The sequence below is a fragment of the Gadus macrocephalus genome, chromosome 19 (genome assembly GCF_031168955.1).
Source record: "Gadus macrocephalus chromosome 19, ASM3116895v1".
Lineage (NCBI taxonomy): Eukaryota > Metazoa > Chordata > Actinopteri > Gadiformes > Gadidae > Gadus > Gadus macrocephalus.
The window spans coordinates 14,038,239-14,054,280 of NC_082400.1; the positions used below are offsets into that span (position 1 = coordinate 14,038,239).

General features: G+C 46.4%; 1 protein-coding gene across 1 annotated transcript in view; it reads left to right on the top strand.

The window, feature by feature from the left end:
• Positions 1-334: 334 nt before the first annotated feature.
• The window catches only part of syt1a (synaptotagmin Ia), a 16,986-nt gene continuing 1,278 nt past the window's right edge, over positions 335-16,042 (top strand). The window contains exons 1-5 of the mRNA XM_060039102.1: positions 335-340; positions 2,547-2,613; positions 4,764-4,936; positions 8,384-8,500; positions 15,773-15,940. Coding sequence (XP_059895085.1) covers positions 335-340; positions 2,547-2,613; positions 4,764-4,936; positions 8,384-8,500; positions 15,773-15,940 — 531 coding nt within the window. The remainder of the gene's footprint in view (positions 341-2,546; positions 2,614-4,763; positions 4,937-8,383; positions 8,501-15,772; positions 15,941-16,042) is intronic.

Consider the following 16,042-nt stretch of genomic DNA (forward strand, 5'->3'; position numbering starts at 1 on the left):
CCGCAGTAACTCATCCATACAAAAGAGATGGAAAACATGAACATTGTGCTTTCGATGTCTGCGTCCCTCATCCCTGACCTTTTACGAGGAACATGCATCCGAAACGTTTGTCCTGGCGGAGCCAGAAGACAGCGCTCTGACGCACCCGGGTTACTTTGAGCGGGAGCCAGAGATCAGTGGGACAGAGCTTAGGGAAGATCTCTCCCGATAAAAAACATGAAATGCCACGCTGCCATCGGGGTGCATTGCAGAAATAAAAGTCTTATCGGATCGGTTTAAGGGCATTAAAGTGACATGATCCGGGGGAAGCAGACAAAGTGCAGTGAGGCATAGCATGGAGGTATTGCGAAGGACTAGAGACGGGATAGTATGCCGATTTTGAGTCGTTGGTATCGGCGGGAGGTGAACGACGCCCGGTTTACAAAGTAAAAGTCTTTACTGTTCAGATGAGTGACTCTAAATGCCAGGGACTGTGGGTGGACTTTTACTTTTTAAACGGTGGATTTGGTTGCTTGGGGCCACTACCACATAGAATAAACCCGCCAGCTAATAGAGAAAAGCCTTCTCGCTGGGTTGTACAGGTGTAATTGGGCTACCTGTCAACTTGTGTATGCTATTTTGTTGTCCGATACAAATATTTAACTAGCTTGTTTAAATAGATGAATATCAGCCCCACTTTAAGTGACACTAAAAAATAAGAGCACGTAGGCATATCACTCAATTAGTATATTACTCCTTTCTCCGTTCTCCCTCCCTCAGCCTCTCTCTCTCTGTCCCTCTCTCTTGAGACAAGGCAGCCACACCAAATGGTTGATTAAGAAATTACTTTATTGCTTTGTGGGACTCAGGTTCCTTTAATTAATTAAGACGGAAGTGGCCATCAATTAATGACATGTGACTGACGAAGTTGACAATCTCCGTTGATGAAGATAATAATTTCAGCTGACAAATATGATTTGTTAGGTCGATAATTCAATGAGTTCAGTTAAGTAATTGTTAAGATGAGTTAGGTGAAAACATTGATTTATAATGACTATTGATGAATATAAGTTAAATTGAGGTTTGATTGATGAAACCATTTTTTTATGTCAGACGCACAAAACAACCCTAGAGTCAGACTAGGCACTGAAATTATTATGACATGTCACCGATAACAACCTATTTAAGGTATCATATTCTATAAAAGCAAAACACAAGAAAAAAATTTAAGAAAAATATTTTTCAAGATATGTGTTGGTAATAGTATGGATGACAAGACAATCAAAATCCAATTATAAACCGAACCAAGATCCAATTATGTAGAGTTTTTGTAATGTGCAAAAGTAAAAGTGACAGTTGCTGACTTGTGACTACAAAGTAAAGGTTGACATAAGTTGAGCAAACAAATTAGATTGCGTAAGTACATAAATAAGTGGTCTGGGAAAAACCCTATTTACCTCTAAAAACCTGTGAGAAACGTTCCACTCCTAACAACTGTTGGCATATGAAAAAGGGCTGTTGACATTTTCATGCATTATGTTGGTGTCACAAAAAGGCGTATTCAATATAAGGTTCAACAGAATGCTGTCAGTTTTGAATAAAGCCCATGTTTATACATGAGGTTTTTCCTATTCTTGGTTCTTTCTCTGTGATTCATAAAGACACAAACCTCTCAGTGGTTGGAGTGTTGCAGGTTTCTGGAGTGATTGCTTATCACACGGCTTTTAGTCTTCCAGGATGGGAAGGCCATAGACACTTCCATTTAAAGATAATCTTCATGCCTTATGATGATAAAGTGGGTGTCCGTATATTTGTGTCTGAGAGAGAGAGAGAGAGAGAGAGAGAGAGATTCTCTTTCTACTTTTGTTCTTTTAACACTAAACACTGCAAGTCAGAAGTAAAAACATGAATTCAACCCAGGTGGATTTTCTTTAATGATGATCTACCGTATACAGATAGAGCTTGATGCAAATGAGCAGTGACATCTCCGGCAGATCAGACGCTCTAAGATTTGTCTCCCTACAACTACGGTGCGTCTACAGGATTTATGCTTCAGTAGTGTTTTGTGTGTGTGTGTGTGTGTGTGTGTGTGTGTGTGTGTGTGTGTGTGTGTGTGTGTGTGTGTGTGTGTGTGTGTGTGTGTGTGTGTGTGTGTGTGTGTGTGTGTGTGTGTGTGTGCACACAACAAAAACTTATGAAGTTAGTTTTCCATGTGTGTGTCTGTGTGAGTTGGTGTGTTTGTGTGTGTTTGTGTTGTTATATGTGTGTGTTTGTTTCGCACAACAAAGATGTATAAAGTTTGTTTTGTGTGTGTGTGTGTGTGTGTGTGCGTTCGCACAACAAAGACGTATAAAGTTTATTATGTCTGTGTGTGTATGTGTGTGTGTGTGTGTGGTAAACAACATGAAACACTCCAAAGCAACACAAACACTCTATAAATCTTGAGAAAAACAGGAGTTTTGAGTGTCACTGTAGCTCCGGGCGGGGAAGGGGGGGTGGGGAGGTTGGAAGGCTCCGTCACACAGAGGGTGTGACCCGGCTCTGAAGCCCCCCATTAACACCTCCAGAGCTCCGACTCTGCGGACCCCGACGCTGAGTTCCAGACCCCCACTCACGCTCTGGGTTCCATGGAGAGTGCTTATCGATTCTGTCAAAGAAGCATTGATCTTTTTGACTTTTTTTGCGCCCTGCTATCCCACTCTATTTCTCCCTCTCTTTCTGGCTTTGTCCCTCTGTCTTCCTTGCTCTCTCTCTCTCTCGGTCCACCTCCCTGTTTCCATCTCTTTCGGTTTCTATTCCTCCCTTTCTAAGTCATTTTCTCGCTCACCCCTCTATCCATTTATTCCTCTACCTCATCTCTCCGTCTCTGTCTCTGTCTCTCTCTCGCTCTCTCTCTCGCTCTCTCTCTCTCTCTCTCTCTCTCTCTCTCTCTCTCTCTCTCTCTCTCTCTCCCCACTCTCTCTCTCTCTCTCTCTCTCTCTCTCTATCTCTCTCTCTCTCGGTCCACCTCCCCATTTCCATCTCTTTCGGTTTCTATTCCTCCCTTTCTAAGTCATTTTCTCACTCACCCCTCTATCCATTTATTCCTCTCTACCTCATCTCTCTGTCTCTGTCTCTGTCTGTCTCTCTCTCTCTCTCTCTCTCTCTCTTGCTCTCGCTCTCTTTCTCTCTCTCTCATGCCTAGACCTCCCTATCTATCCTGCCAAATGTGTTTAATGTGTTGCGAGCAGCAGAGTTGATTACAGCTCCTGAGGAGAGAGATCTGCGTCCTATCTGGATACTCTACTCTCTCTTCCTCTCCCTCTCCCTCCCTCTATGTCACTCTGTCTCTCTCTCTCTATCGCTTTCCCCTCTCTCTGTCACCCTGTCTCTCAAATCCCTTTTTATCCCTCTCATTCTCTCACTCAATCTCACTTTCACTCTCTCTATTTCTGTCTCTCACTGTTTAGTTAAATAAGCTACTTTTACTGGGCTACCATTGTGTCCGCACACACGCACACACGCACGCACACACACACACACACACACACACACACACACACACACACACACACACACACACACACACACACACACACAGAGACACAAACGCACACACACACACACACACACAGACAGAGACACAAACGCACACACACACACACACACACACACACACACACACACACACACACACACACACACACACACACACACACACACACACAGAGACACAAACGCACACACACACTGTGTGTGCCAGGAAGCTAGGTGCGATGGTGTACGGCAGCTTGCTGGTGGGCCCGGCTCTCTGTGCACGAGCCAATAGGAACACAGGAGCGTCAGTGTGTGAGCCAATAGGAACATAGGAGCTTCAGTGCTGGTCCACCTGGACTAGGAGCCCAGTGCCGTGAATAGGCGGACGGTTGGAAGACTGTTGGTTTATCGCTGGCTCCGAAACGGTTTGGAACCGAGAGTACAGCACGACATAAAAGCTGTCTTTTTATAGCACAAAATCCTTTTATGTCATTTTTACACTATTATCTCTATGGTTTTTCTTCGTAAAGAGACATGGCATTTTACGTTTTATTTATAATATACAGTAACTCCAGACTTTAAGTGCAGCTCCAGTGCTTGCTTAGTCATGTCGCCACGGCAACACCGTAGCCGGGAGACGAATGGCGAGAGTGGCGGTGTATCACTGACCCGTCATGAGCCACGCCACAGAGAAGCCTCATGCTCTCTCTCTCTCTCTCTCTCTCTCTCTCTCTCTCTCTCCCTGTCTCTCTCTCTCTGGTAATGACAGCTAGCAGGAAAACGTCAACATTGGTAATCCTCTCTCCTTATTTGAGAGCTTCTCTAGCAAAGTTTTGCTAGCTCAGGCCATATCCATAAATGTGTAACCGCGGTCTTCTTTCCACACTATTTCCCTCCCCTCTTCCTCCACAGAGTTGTGAGCTTTTTCAAATCTGTAAATGTCGCCATTTTGTTGTTCTTTGTGTGTATGGGCACAAAGGTACGTTGCCAAACGATGATGTCCAATGCTCACCTCCTTCATTCATGTCCAGCTAATGAGACGCTAGTTTGGATGGGAAAACCTGCGACGCCGCAACAGCTAATCCGATAAAGCACATCGTGACTGAAGTTCCTCAGTCTCTCACGCACATCCGTGTCTGTCTCTCTCTCTCTCTCTCTCTCTCTCTCTCTCCCTCCCTCTCTCTCTCTCTCTCTCTCTCTCTCTCTCTCTCTCTCTCTCTCTCTCTCTCTCTCTCTCTCTCTCTCTCTCTCTCTCTCTCTCGCTGCAGTGCCATCATGGGCCATCGTGTCCATTGCCTTCGTGGCCATCGTGCTGGTGCTGGCCTGCTGCTTCTGCGTCTGCAAGAAGTGGATCTTCAAGAAGAAGAACAAAAAGAAGGGCAAAGACAAGGGCAAGAACGCCATCAACATGATGGACGTCAACGACGGCGCCAAGACCGAGGTACGGCCGCCGCGCTGGGTCTGGTCTTCTTGTTTCCCCTTCGTCTCAGAAGCCTGGAAGTAAACTCATAAAGTAACAAGCAGAGACTGAGACTGAAAGTCCTTATATGGTTTGATGTACTGTTTAAAAGTAAGTGTAGTTTGAAAATAGTTCGAAAAATCTGATTCTGAAATGTCGTTGTACTGTCGTTGAACCTTATTGCATTTTTTGTGTATTATGCTAGAATTTGAGCTATTATTACTTGATGAAAGAATATAGTTTATAAGGACCAATTACCTTTATACCAGAGTAAAACAATTTGCATAGCAGTGATCATCATTGAATGAATTTTATGTTGTTAGCAATTTAATTGAAATGTAATATTCGGAAATGAAATGGGTCTTAATAACAGCTTATAATTGAGTGAATGTATGAAACTCTCCTCTCCTGTGTTCCTGAGAGAGTTGCTCTGTGTCTTATGAAGGCTCCTTCACATGCTTATAGACAGCCGATTGAGGTTTACACCAAGAGAAATGACGTCACCAACTCACAGGACCCCATTTCGAACACAGTTATGATGTCACACATCCAGAAGGATAACCTCCTCCATTGAGGTGTAATATTTTAACTATTTGGATTCGTAGTCGTTTTTTTTTCGAATTTTATCGTGATGTATTTATTTTCGCTCACATGCATACGGTTGTACAATTCAAAAACACTACGTACTACATAAATGTAGTTCCCGTCTTTGAAGTAAAAAATTACACATATTACAATTGGATCAAACAGGATGCATTAGCTTTAGCAGCCTAGATTGACATCCAGCTTCCCTAACAGCATATGAAATATGTAACCCCTTCCTGTTCCTATTTCACACAGAGGCGGCATTTTTGGCTCTGCTGACATCAGCGGTTTTAGCTAGCTAGCTAGATTGCTACAAATAGCTTGCTAGCTTGCTACAACTAGCTAGTTTGATACAACTAGCTAGCTTGCTTGGTGTGGTTGGTCATTTCTCCCGGTGTAGCCCGGACTATGATATGTTGAAGGCATGTGTGTGGTCGTTTTAATTTGTGTTCTTTCCTTCTATGTCCTCCTCCTTATCTGTGTTATGTCTGATGACTATGCGGGATTGGTCACTGGCGGTAGGTTTCCTCAATCACGTTGGATCTCATTTGAACGCCTGCTGCTCTGTTTCTTAGCCTCTTGACGAACGACTTAACCTCTCCCCCACCGTAGCGCGCCAAATATATGTAACTATGCACACAGTACATGTATCTCTCTATATCGTATATATGTGTGTGTAGAACCTGCGCATGCACACATATATACAACACCATAACACGTCCTGGACGGAAAACGACCGGGTGTTCCTAGACCGGGTTGAACCACATTGATTGTCTGGGGCCAGCCGAAGTCATCTGCCGTTTGAGACTTGTGGATTTGCATTTCAAGAAACGAGGGGCACACAAGTGCCACGTGGAGTGATTGAGAGGCTGTGCAAGCCAGAAAAATAATCTCTTCTTTTGAGACCCGAGGATGAAAGGGAAAGCTCTTGGACGTAGCAATTGCCCATGCACAGCTGTCAAAGCCAATAAAGGCAAGACAAACGATAGCCTCTCTCTCTCTCGCCACGACTTATATTTATCCAGAGACTGGATTTACTAAATAACGAGAAGAAGTACTAAGGAAAACCATGCAAACATCAGACATCCTCTGTGCCGAACCAAATATAAAATCAACTCAAATTGAATGTATTCGATTTTTTATTCCTCTCGAAAAATAACAACTCGTCCGCAATATAAAAAAAGTGGGATTAGGTTCACAAAGAGGCAGAGATCGATTGGCTTGTTTGGCAGTTCAGGTGGAATCAATGTGGTTCAGCCTTCTTATGCTTTTGACACACGAGAAGCCACAAAGGCCCATAGGATCGGCAGAAGCTACCCACCCCAACGCCCACCAAGATAAACACATCACAACCCCCTACGTGCAAACACCCACCCATCGCTATAGCATGACGCTTCCAGCTTACCATCGACGTAGCGGGCTAACATGATGCTAAGCTAACGGGGGCCACCCTGTGATTTAAGGGGATTTGGGAGGGTTTGGGGAAGGGGGGTTCAATGGCACTTGGGGATGAATGAGAATGGGGGAGAGGGGGGGGAGAGGGGAGTTTGGCCATGCAAGAGCACCAATGTTTGTACGACTGAGAATGCTCTGCATGTGTAACGACAGCCTAAAGGAGCTGACGTGTGCGACCTTGGAGGGCAGCGTTTGACCCCTGAATGACCTTGAGCGCTAGTCCTTTGCCTCTTCAATCGCATGAGTTCCCTAATTACCCCTTCACCCTACTCCCCCCCCCCTCCCCCACCCCCACCCCAGTGCTAGGCTAGTGCATCTTTAAGGGCATCTTCAGTACGCACTTTACCGCCATTTTGGCGTTTTTTTAAATGTTTACGCCTGTTTGCCAGAGACTTGATCTGCCTGAAGTGACATCAAGGAAATGACTTGCCTTACTCTGATCGTTCCTTAAGCATCCTGTGCCCCCCCTCTCTCTCCCCTTTTCTCTTCCCCTTTCTCTCCCTCCCCCTTTCTCTCTCTCCCCCTCCCATCCCTCTGTTTCTTACTAACACTCTCTCCATCTCCCTTTCTCTCCCTTTTTCTCCATAAAATGTCCCCCCTCTATGGCTTTCTCTCTCCACATACTGTATATCTCTCTCTCTCCCTCTCTCCCTCTCTCTCTCTCTCTCTCTCTCTCTCTCTCTCTCTCTCTCTCTCTCTCTCTCTCTCTCTCTCACTCTCTCTCTCTCTCCCTAATCACCCCTCTCCAATCACTCTCTTCTCTCTCCCCCTCTCACTCTTTCTCTCTCTCTCCCTCACTCTCCACTCTCTCTCTGACAAATCATCCCATCATCACTCTCTACTCTCTCTCTCTCTCTCTCTCTCTCTCTCTCTCTCTCTGACAAATCATTCCCTCATCACTCTCTTCTCTCTCCCACTCCCCTCTCTTTGTAGACCATCCATCCTTCAGATACCCTTCCAACCCATCCAGGGCAGGGCGGAGGGGGGAGGTGAGGGTGGGAGAGGAGGGGAAGGGGAGGGGGGCGGAGTGTAAGGGGAGGGGGTAGTGGGGCGAGGGGGAGGGTCCATACTGTATATCACTGAGCATGTCTCGACCTTAACCTGCTGTGGTGTGTTTTTCCGTAGTAGTTCTCGCTTCTCCCTTGTGCCCTCCTCCTCTCCCCCCCCCCCCCCCCCCCCCCCCCAGTGAGTCAAGTGGGGGGGCCTTTCACGGGAAACCCCCCCTCCTCCGCCCCCGAACCCCCAACGGGTGCCCCTCCGGTCGGGTGGTCCGACCGCGGCATCGCGGGCCCGGTGGGCTCTCTGGGGTGTCTCCAGGGACCACCAGGGAGGCACGCGGGCGACACTCACGCGTCTGGGTGGGGGGTATGTCTCCCCCAGGCCTTTCAGGATGAGGAGGACGCCGAGACAGGCCTGACGGACACGGAGAAAGAGCCGGAGCCCAAGGAGGACGAGAAGCTAGGGAAGTTACAGTACTCGCTGGATTACAATTTCACCGAGAACACGGTAAGGGCGTCTCTGTCTCTCGTTCTCGCTCTCTCTCTCTCTCTCTCTCTCTGTGTCTTTGGTTTGTCTTCTTTTACGTAAGTATGGTCGCCCACCGCTGCCTCTCTCTCGCTCTCTCTCTCTCGCTCTCCCTCTCTCTCTCTCTCTCTCTCTCTCTCCCTCTCTCTCCCTCTCTCTCTCTCTCTCTCTCTCTCTCTCTCTGGTTTGTCTTCTTTTACGTAAGTATAGTCGCCCACCCTTCCTCTCTCTCACACTCTCTCTCGTTCTGTCACTCAATCTCTCACTGTCTTTGGTTCGTCTTCTTTTGCTGAAGTATGGTCATCCACCACTGCCTCTCTCTCTCTCTCTCTCTCTCTCTCTCTCTCTCGCTCAGTGTGTGGTGTGTAGAGTTTAGAAGTGTTTATTTTGGTAAGTATAATCACCCCCCTCTGTTCCCTTTCTCCCTCGCTGTCGGCCTCTCAGTGTGTGTTGTTTGTTGTGTGAACAAAAAGGGGGCTTTTCTTTTCCCCGGCGATCCGAGTGCGGTCGCAGCACTGCCTCGTCTCACCGCTCTCGCTCACCTGCCGTCTTTAACCACCGTGATGGTGCTGACTCAGCCCCTTCCCTTCACCAAACCTCGGTCTGAACAACACTGGACCCCCCCTGGGTGTGTCGTCACAGCCATCGAGTTGACCCAGAGTTTCCCTCTCAGCGTTCTCGCCGGGGAGTGAAAAAGAAATAACGATCACACACGTTGAGTTTTGTGTATGTGAACCACGAAGCAGAACTGACACTGTGGGGAATCTGTGATTTTCTTCTTTTGTGTGGGCATATTCGTGACTTTGTTTTTTTTGACAAAATAAAAGCGTCCCTACTGGAAGTGTCCATCTGCCGGAGTATTCCCCCGTGCCGCAGAGTGAAAAAAAAAGAAGCTAATATTTAACGGTAAACATTGGAGCTCATCAACTTTCCGGCGGCAGATGTTGTGTGACAGATAATAGAAGTGATGCGTGAACGCCATCCTGTGACTCGCCGCGCTCGCTAGCTCCGCGTTCTAAACAAAACAGACAGCTAGAGATTACAGAGTGCACACATGCTACTGAAGGCGATGTGTGTGTGCACAGTGCACACATGGACACGCACACACCAGCGCACCCGGGCACAACGCAAAAAGAGAAGTAATTTCTGCCCATGGGGGCGGCAGTGGCCATTTTGAGCAATTAAACGAAAAGGCTTGAATGTGAAGAAAAGGGTGATGTTTGAAATGCCTAATTTTCTTACTGCAATTTGAACAATGGCTAATTAACAGCCAGTAAATGTACTTGAAAGCGTTCTTGCTTTCAGGCTCTACCCGGCATCGCTCCTAGTTATGCCAGGCCTCAAAAGGCCTAATACCACAAGAGTTTTCACATTTCACACACCCCATCTGTCTCTTCTGAGGTCCGGTATTCATTATGTGCCTGTCCTCCAAGAGCTAATATTGCACTGTTCATAACATGCCACACACTCCATCAAGCTTAAGAGGAGCTGGCCCCATTGTGTGCTGGACCGAGAAAGTCTTAATATTTTTAGAGTGTTATAACATGTCACACACTCGATTAGTCTTACGAGGACCTGGCCTCAAAATGTGCTGGACCTCTAAAGTTTTCACATTTATAGATTGTTATAACAAGTCACAATTTCCACTAGTGTTATGAGGACAAGGCCTCATATTGTGCTGGACCTCAAAAGCCTGAATATTTTGGTGTTTTAACGCTCCATCAGTCGTGTAGTGCGAGCCAGCCTCAGCGGCAGGTTGCTGATTACATCTTCAACGGCCCCCAGCAGTGTGTCACGAACGCAGCGTCAGGCTTTGCATTGCTGACACTACAGCGTGCTCTCGAGTGGGGAGCGCTTAGGGTGGGGTCCCAAAAACAGAGCCAGACTAAAGGAAGGGCGACAGAGGCAGCGGGTTCATTCAGCCGAGGCTTAAAGCTTACAGATCAACTGACACAGTGGGGACTCCCTGTCAATCCTCTGTCCCTGAAACACGGAGGCTAGTCAACATTTACCTTTGTTGGACTGATGGGAGTGGCAGTTTTCGTTTCTGCCTCAAATCTCACTGCTACTGAAATATAAGGACATCAAAGGCCATAAACATTCGTTTTACATTTAGGGCAATTAGCAGACCCTTGGATCCACAGCGACTTACAATAAGTACATCTGTCAGAAGAAGGTGTAGAAATATGCCGCTGTTGGTACAGAAAGGATGTTCATAGAACCTTTAGAACTTAGAAACTTTTTTTATACCACAATTCCCAGTAACACAAATATAGCTTGGATAAGATGCTACACAATGCTAAGTACTATCTCTAAGTGCCAGGACATACAACATAGAAAACGTGCGTAAGAGGGGGGGGGGGGAGGGGAGAAGCTATGCCGTGTCTAGGCAAACTCTGAACTCTGAATCCCCCTGTGTGTGTTTGCGGTTTGTCTTTGTGCGTGCGCTTGCGTACAGCGAGGCTTGTATACCGATGAGCCTCGATAATTATCCTACCTTTAAGTGGATGAAAGTCCCTGCCCTGCGTGGCAAACACAACGACCGCCGCTACTCTCTCGTCTCCGTGGGCTTCTTCCGGCCGTCGAACACTAATGAGCACAGAGGTTCGGTGAAGGATCTGAACCTTCCCGCCCACCCTCCTCCTCCTCCTCCTCCTCCTCCTCCTCCTCCTCCTCCCCACATCCTCACAGCAGAACAAACCGTGATAATGTCAGACTTGCCGCGATGCCATTTCCACATGCATGGTCTGTCTCGCTCTCCGTCGGTTAAATAGGAGACGTATTGCACGATTCCCAGCTGGGAATCTGCGAGCTTATGATACCAAACTGGACGGATTGTGAATAAGGGTTTCATTAAGCTCACTTGGCTAGCCGACCTCTCTCGGCGTAACGCAAAGGGCGATGTAAAAAAAAGTGTTTCATAGTAGAGAGAGAGTGTGTGTGTGTATGTGCGATCGGACCTGACATTTTGTTATTTTACGAACACACGGAACAGGAACAGAAAAACGTCTGTCTTTGGCGTTCTATCAAAATGTTAATGTTGCGTTTTAGGCGCATTCTCAGCGAAAACAGAAGGACGATGCTTACGTTTTATATTCACGATCTGAGTTTATAGTCGAATCAAGACAAATTTATCTTCAACATTATTTCTAATGTTGAGTATCCATCTGAAGTTTATCCGCAGAAAAGTATAAAAGAGTATTTATTTGTTTCCAACATATTGAGTATGATTGAATCAAACTGACATTTGAGTAAACAACTGCTGTAGTTCATTGTTTAATTTGTTTTATCGTCATTTTAGAGGTATACTCTTGAATTGTACCTACTAGCAATTTTTACAAAGGAATGAACACGGCATGAAGAGACAGTTAATTTAAAAAGCTTATCACAGTTCAAATGAACGCATCCCAGTTCTGTTTGAACTGTCTATGCCTCAATAAGCTTGAACACTGTGACTTATGCAGATGTCAGATACGTTTTTTGGCTTTCATTCTTTTTAATCAACGTAACTTTAGTGATTACTGGCTAGTGTGATTACACTACGAGAGCCATAGTGTGTATATGTGAGCATGTGTTGAGGCAGCTAGTATGTGTATGGTTGTGTGTGTGTGTGTGTGTGTGTGTGTGTGTGTGTGTGTGTGTGTGTGTGTGTGTGTGTGTGTGTGTGTGTGTGTGTGTGTGTGTGTGTGTATGTGTAAATACTCTTGTGTATGGGTATGGTGTGTGTGTGTTTGTGTGTACACTCTTGGTTATGCCTACATATGTGTGTTAGTGTGGATGTGTTTAATATGTGTCCACGGTGTTTATGTGAATGTGTGTTACTTATGTATTTGAGGGTGAATGTGTGTTACTTATGTATGTGAGTGTGAGTGTGAATGTGAATGTGTGCCAGTGTGTGTGTATATATATATATATACTGTATGTGTATATATATATGTGTGTGTGTGTGTGTGTGTGTGTGTGTGTGTGTGTGTGTGTGTGTGTGTGTGTGTGTGTGTGTGTGTGTGTGTGTGTGTAGCCTGCGGTTTCGCATGACCCTCACACCAGAACAAATCCCCAGAAGGCGGGCCTGACCGCTGCTTACTCACCTTCCACCGTCTCTCCAGGTCAGCGCACTGGCTGCTGAAAAACACACACACACACACACACACACACACACACACACACACACACACACACACACACACACACACACACACACACACACACACACACACACAGGGTGAACTCCCAGCATCGTCCTTGTTAGTGCTGAATAGCCTGTGCCATCTCCTTGAGTTACATGCTAAAGCAGATGTGCTTTGACAGTTTGTGAGGCAGATGTCCGATCCCGGCAACTAACTCACCGCGGCGCTGAGATGAATCATGTTGAGGGATTTTGGCACTTAATGTACACACTTATTGTATGTTGTACGTCCTTGTACTTAAAGATATTACTTAGCATTGTGTAGCTTCCTATCCTAGCTATATTTGTTGTAGACAGGGGAATGGGTTAACCTAGTGGTTGTTAGTGCTTGGCACTTGGTTCTAGGGACATCCTTACTGTACCGACAGAGCTATATTGTTTCTCCTTCTTATGACAAATGTAAGTCGCTTTGGATAAAAGCCTCCGCTAAATGCCCTAAATGTTAATGTAAATGTAAATGTTATGCAAATAGGATTTTGTCCCAGTGGATTGTGGAATTAAATATTTACATCAGTTGTTTTTCATACTTTTGCAAGTGAAAATGTAAAGGCGAGATAAGATGGAACTTCACATTTTTGGATATCTGAAATGGTATATGATATCAGTGCAGCGGTATTGAATCTGTCTTTTTATTAATACATTCTTAAAAAAAAAACGTACCTTTGCACTGACAGTCTTATATAACACCACTTCAACACATTGGATCTTCCAAGAAAAATCCAATAACCCCCTCGGAGGGAACAAAATATGGGTATCACAGACAGGTAGACACCCACACACCCTCCACCTGTTGGAACAGGAGCTGTGTCGTGACAGGAGCTGTCTGAAGCAGACTCTCTGTGCGTGAGGAGGACCGGACTGAGGCTGAACGGACGGCCTCTCCAACCTCCTCGGCGAGCAGATGTTGGAGAGGATAACGCCGTTGTCCTTCTAGTTTAGTGCGGCCCCGCGAGCAAGGGTAATGGCCGCCCCCCCCCCCCCCCCCCCCTGCATTATGAGGCTCGGGTCGTTGTTTTGTTCAGAGGTGATGCATTCCAAAAACACAGAGGTCGATCCGGTGCAAAAGTTAGATTTGCGTGACTCACACACACAAACACACACACAAACACACACACACACACACACACGGGCACAGTGGGGGCATGACAAAAAATGTATCTCAGCACACAAATGCACACACATTCACTCTCGACGCACCGCACACACACACACACACACCCCCGACACACACCGACCCACACACACACAAACAAACCCACACGCACACACACACACACACACACACACACACACACACACACACACACACACCCCCCCGACACACACACCGACCCACACACACACAAACAAACCCACACGCACGCACACACACACACACACACACACACACACACACACACACACACACACACACACACACACACACACACACCTCCGCTGTTAGAATGGTCAAAATAAGTTTTGCGGGGTTGCAAGGTTGTTAGGGATGTGTTTTTGTTGGGTTATCTTTTAGAATAAGTGAGAGAGAAGGTTCAATCACAGATCGCATTTGAGTGTGAGATAGACTTGTGTTTAAGTTGTCCATAGCCCTATATGTAACCAGAACATAAGGTACACCTGTGTCTACTATGACACCTATTTATTTATCTCTGTCGTGTGTGTGTGTGTGTGTGTGTGTGTGTGTGTGTGTGTGTGTGTGTGTGTGTGTGTGTGTGTGTGTGTGTGTGTGTGTGTGTGTGTGTGTGTGTGTGTGTGTGTGTGTGTGTGTGTGAGTGAGTGAGTGAGTGAGTGTCTGAGTGAGTGAGTGAGTGAGAGCTCAGATACGTCACGCGTGAGTCTTCAGAATCATTTCATAGTGACCTCTGTTCACCTCACAACAGTATTTTCCAGCCCTCCGTCATACCTTAACCTCAATCATTAGCAACAAATCCTACTCCCTAAGAAAGCAACACTGGGGAACCCCGAAACGAATAGGTCACCATATCCATTATTCATCCAGTCCTCCGGGCACACCATTTAGTCCAGTAAGTGACCCCATCATACCCCTCCCCGTTGCCCCCTCCAGCGGTCGGCGAGGCAACCGCAGCCAACCCTCTTGATGGCTGCCCTAATGGTTTCCTGATGGGAAATTGATTGAGTGACTCGCTGAAGTCCCCCCCTCCCCTCCCCCCTCCCTCCCTGTTGAGGAGATTGCTGGACTGCCGGTGGCAGGTCAATCACACCCACCTACCCCCCCCCCCCCCCCCCCCCAACTCCCCTCACCACCCCAACCGCCCTCATACCCCCTTTTACCCTTTTTTAACCTTCTCACTGTGGTCTGGACGTCAATTATGGGCTGTGATGCTCTGAGCGGGAACTGGACTGCGAAGGGTTCACAACCTCCTTCCCATTAGCACAGGGGGAATAACAACTGGAGCGAGGCGCAGCCGAGTAAATACCTTTTAGTGACGAAGGCATCGCGGCAGAAGAACAAAACGGGATTAGTCACCGAACCGCGGTTACGGAGAGACAACATTATGAGTCAATAAATAACTTTGAGGCACCGAAACCCAAACTTCATCAACTTCAAAACGACAAACTTCATGTGTCCCTAAATAAGATTTATTAAGCAGTTTTATTTATTTTTCTGTTTTTGCTAAAGCTAATTTAGACTGCCAATGTTGTATCCATAGCAACCAACCCTGTCGATTCAGGTTTGTTTTCAGCTTAATATCTCCCCATTGTGACGACCGTGGCTGACATCGCAGTTCCATAAATCAATAGTCCGAAGGGTTCTAAATTGTGTGGAAACGGGGCGTGGCTCTTCCGTTTCACTTCCTGAAATCATTTTACCAATCGTGTTGTTGGGGGCACTGGAATTTTCTGAGTTTGTTATGCATGTTCAGTGTCCGTATTCTGAACACCCCTGCTAGTCATTGAACCCAAATCAATATGGGGGATTGTTAACATAACACGTCTGAGAGTCAATTGACAAAAAAAGACGATACAGACAAAAAAGGCTTTCTGTTTTTTTTCATGAAAAAAAGATATGTCTCCTTGACTTTTTTCTGTCTTGGTTCTCCACACAGCTCATGGTGGGTATCATCCAGGCGGCAGAGCTCCCTGCCATGGACATGGGAGGCACCTCGGACCCCTACGTCAAGGTGTACCTGCTGCCCGACAAGAAGAAGAAGTTTGAGACCAAGGTCCACCGCAAGACCCTCAACCCCACCTTCAACGAGCAGTTCATCTTCAAGGTAGCACCTTGGAACATGAGGCATATTGATCAGATATGAGGCAAGGATTCACGCTTTGAAACGTGCAAAGACAGATTGTGTATCTTGGGGTTATTATGACTT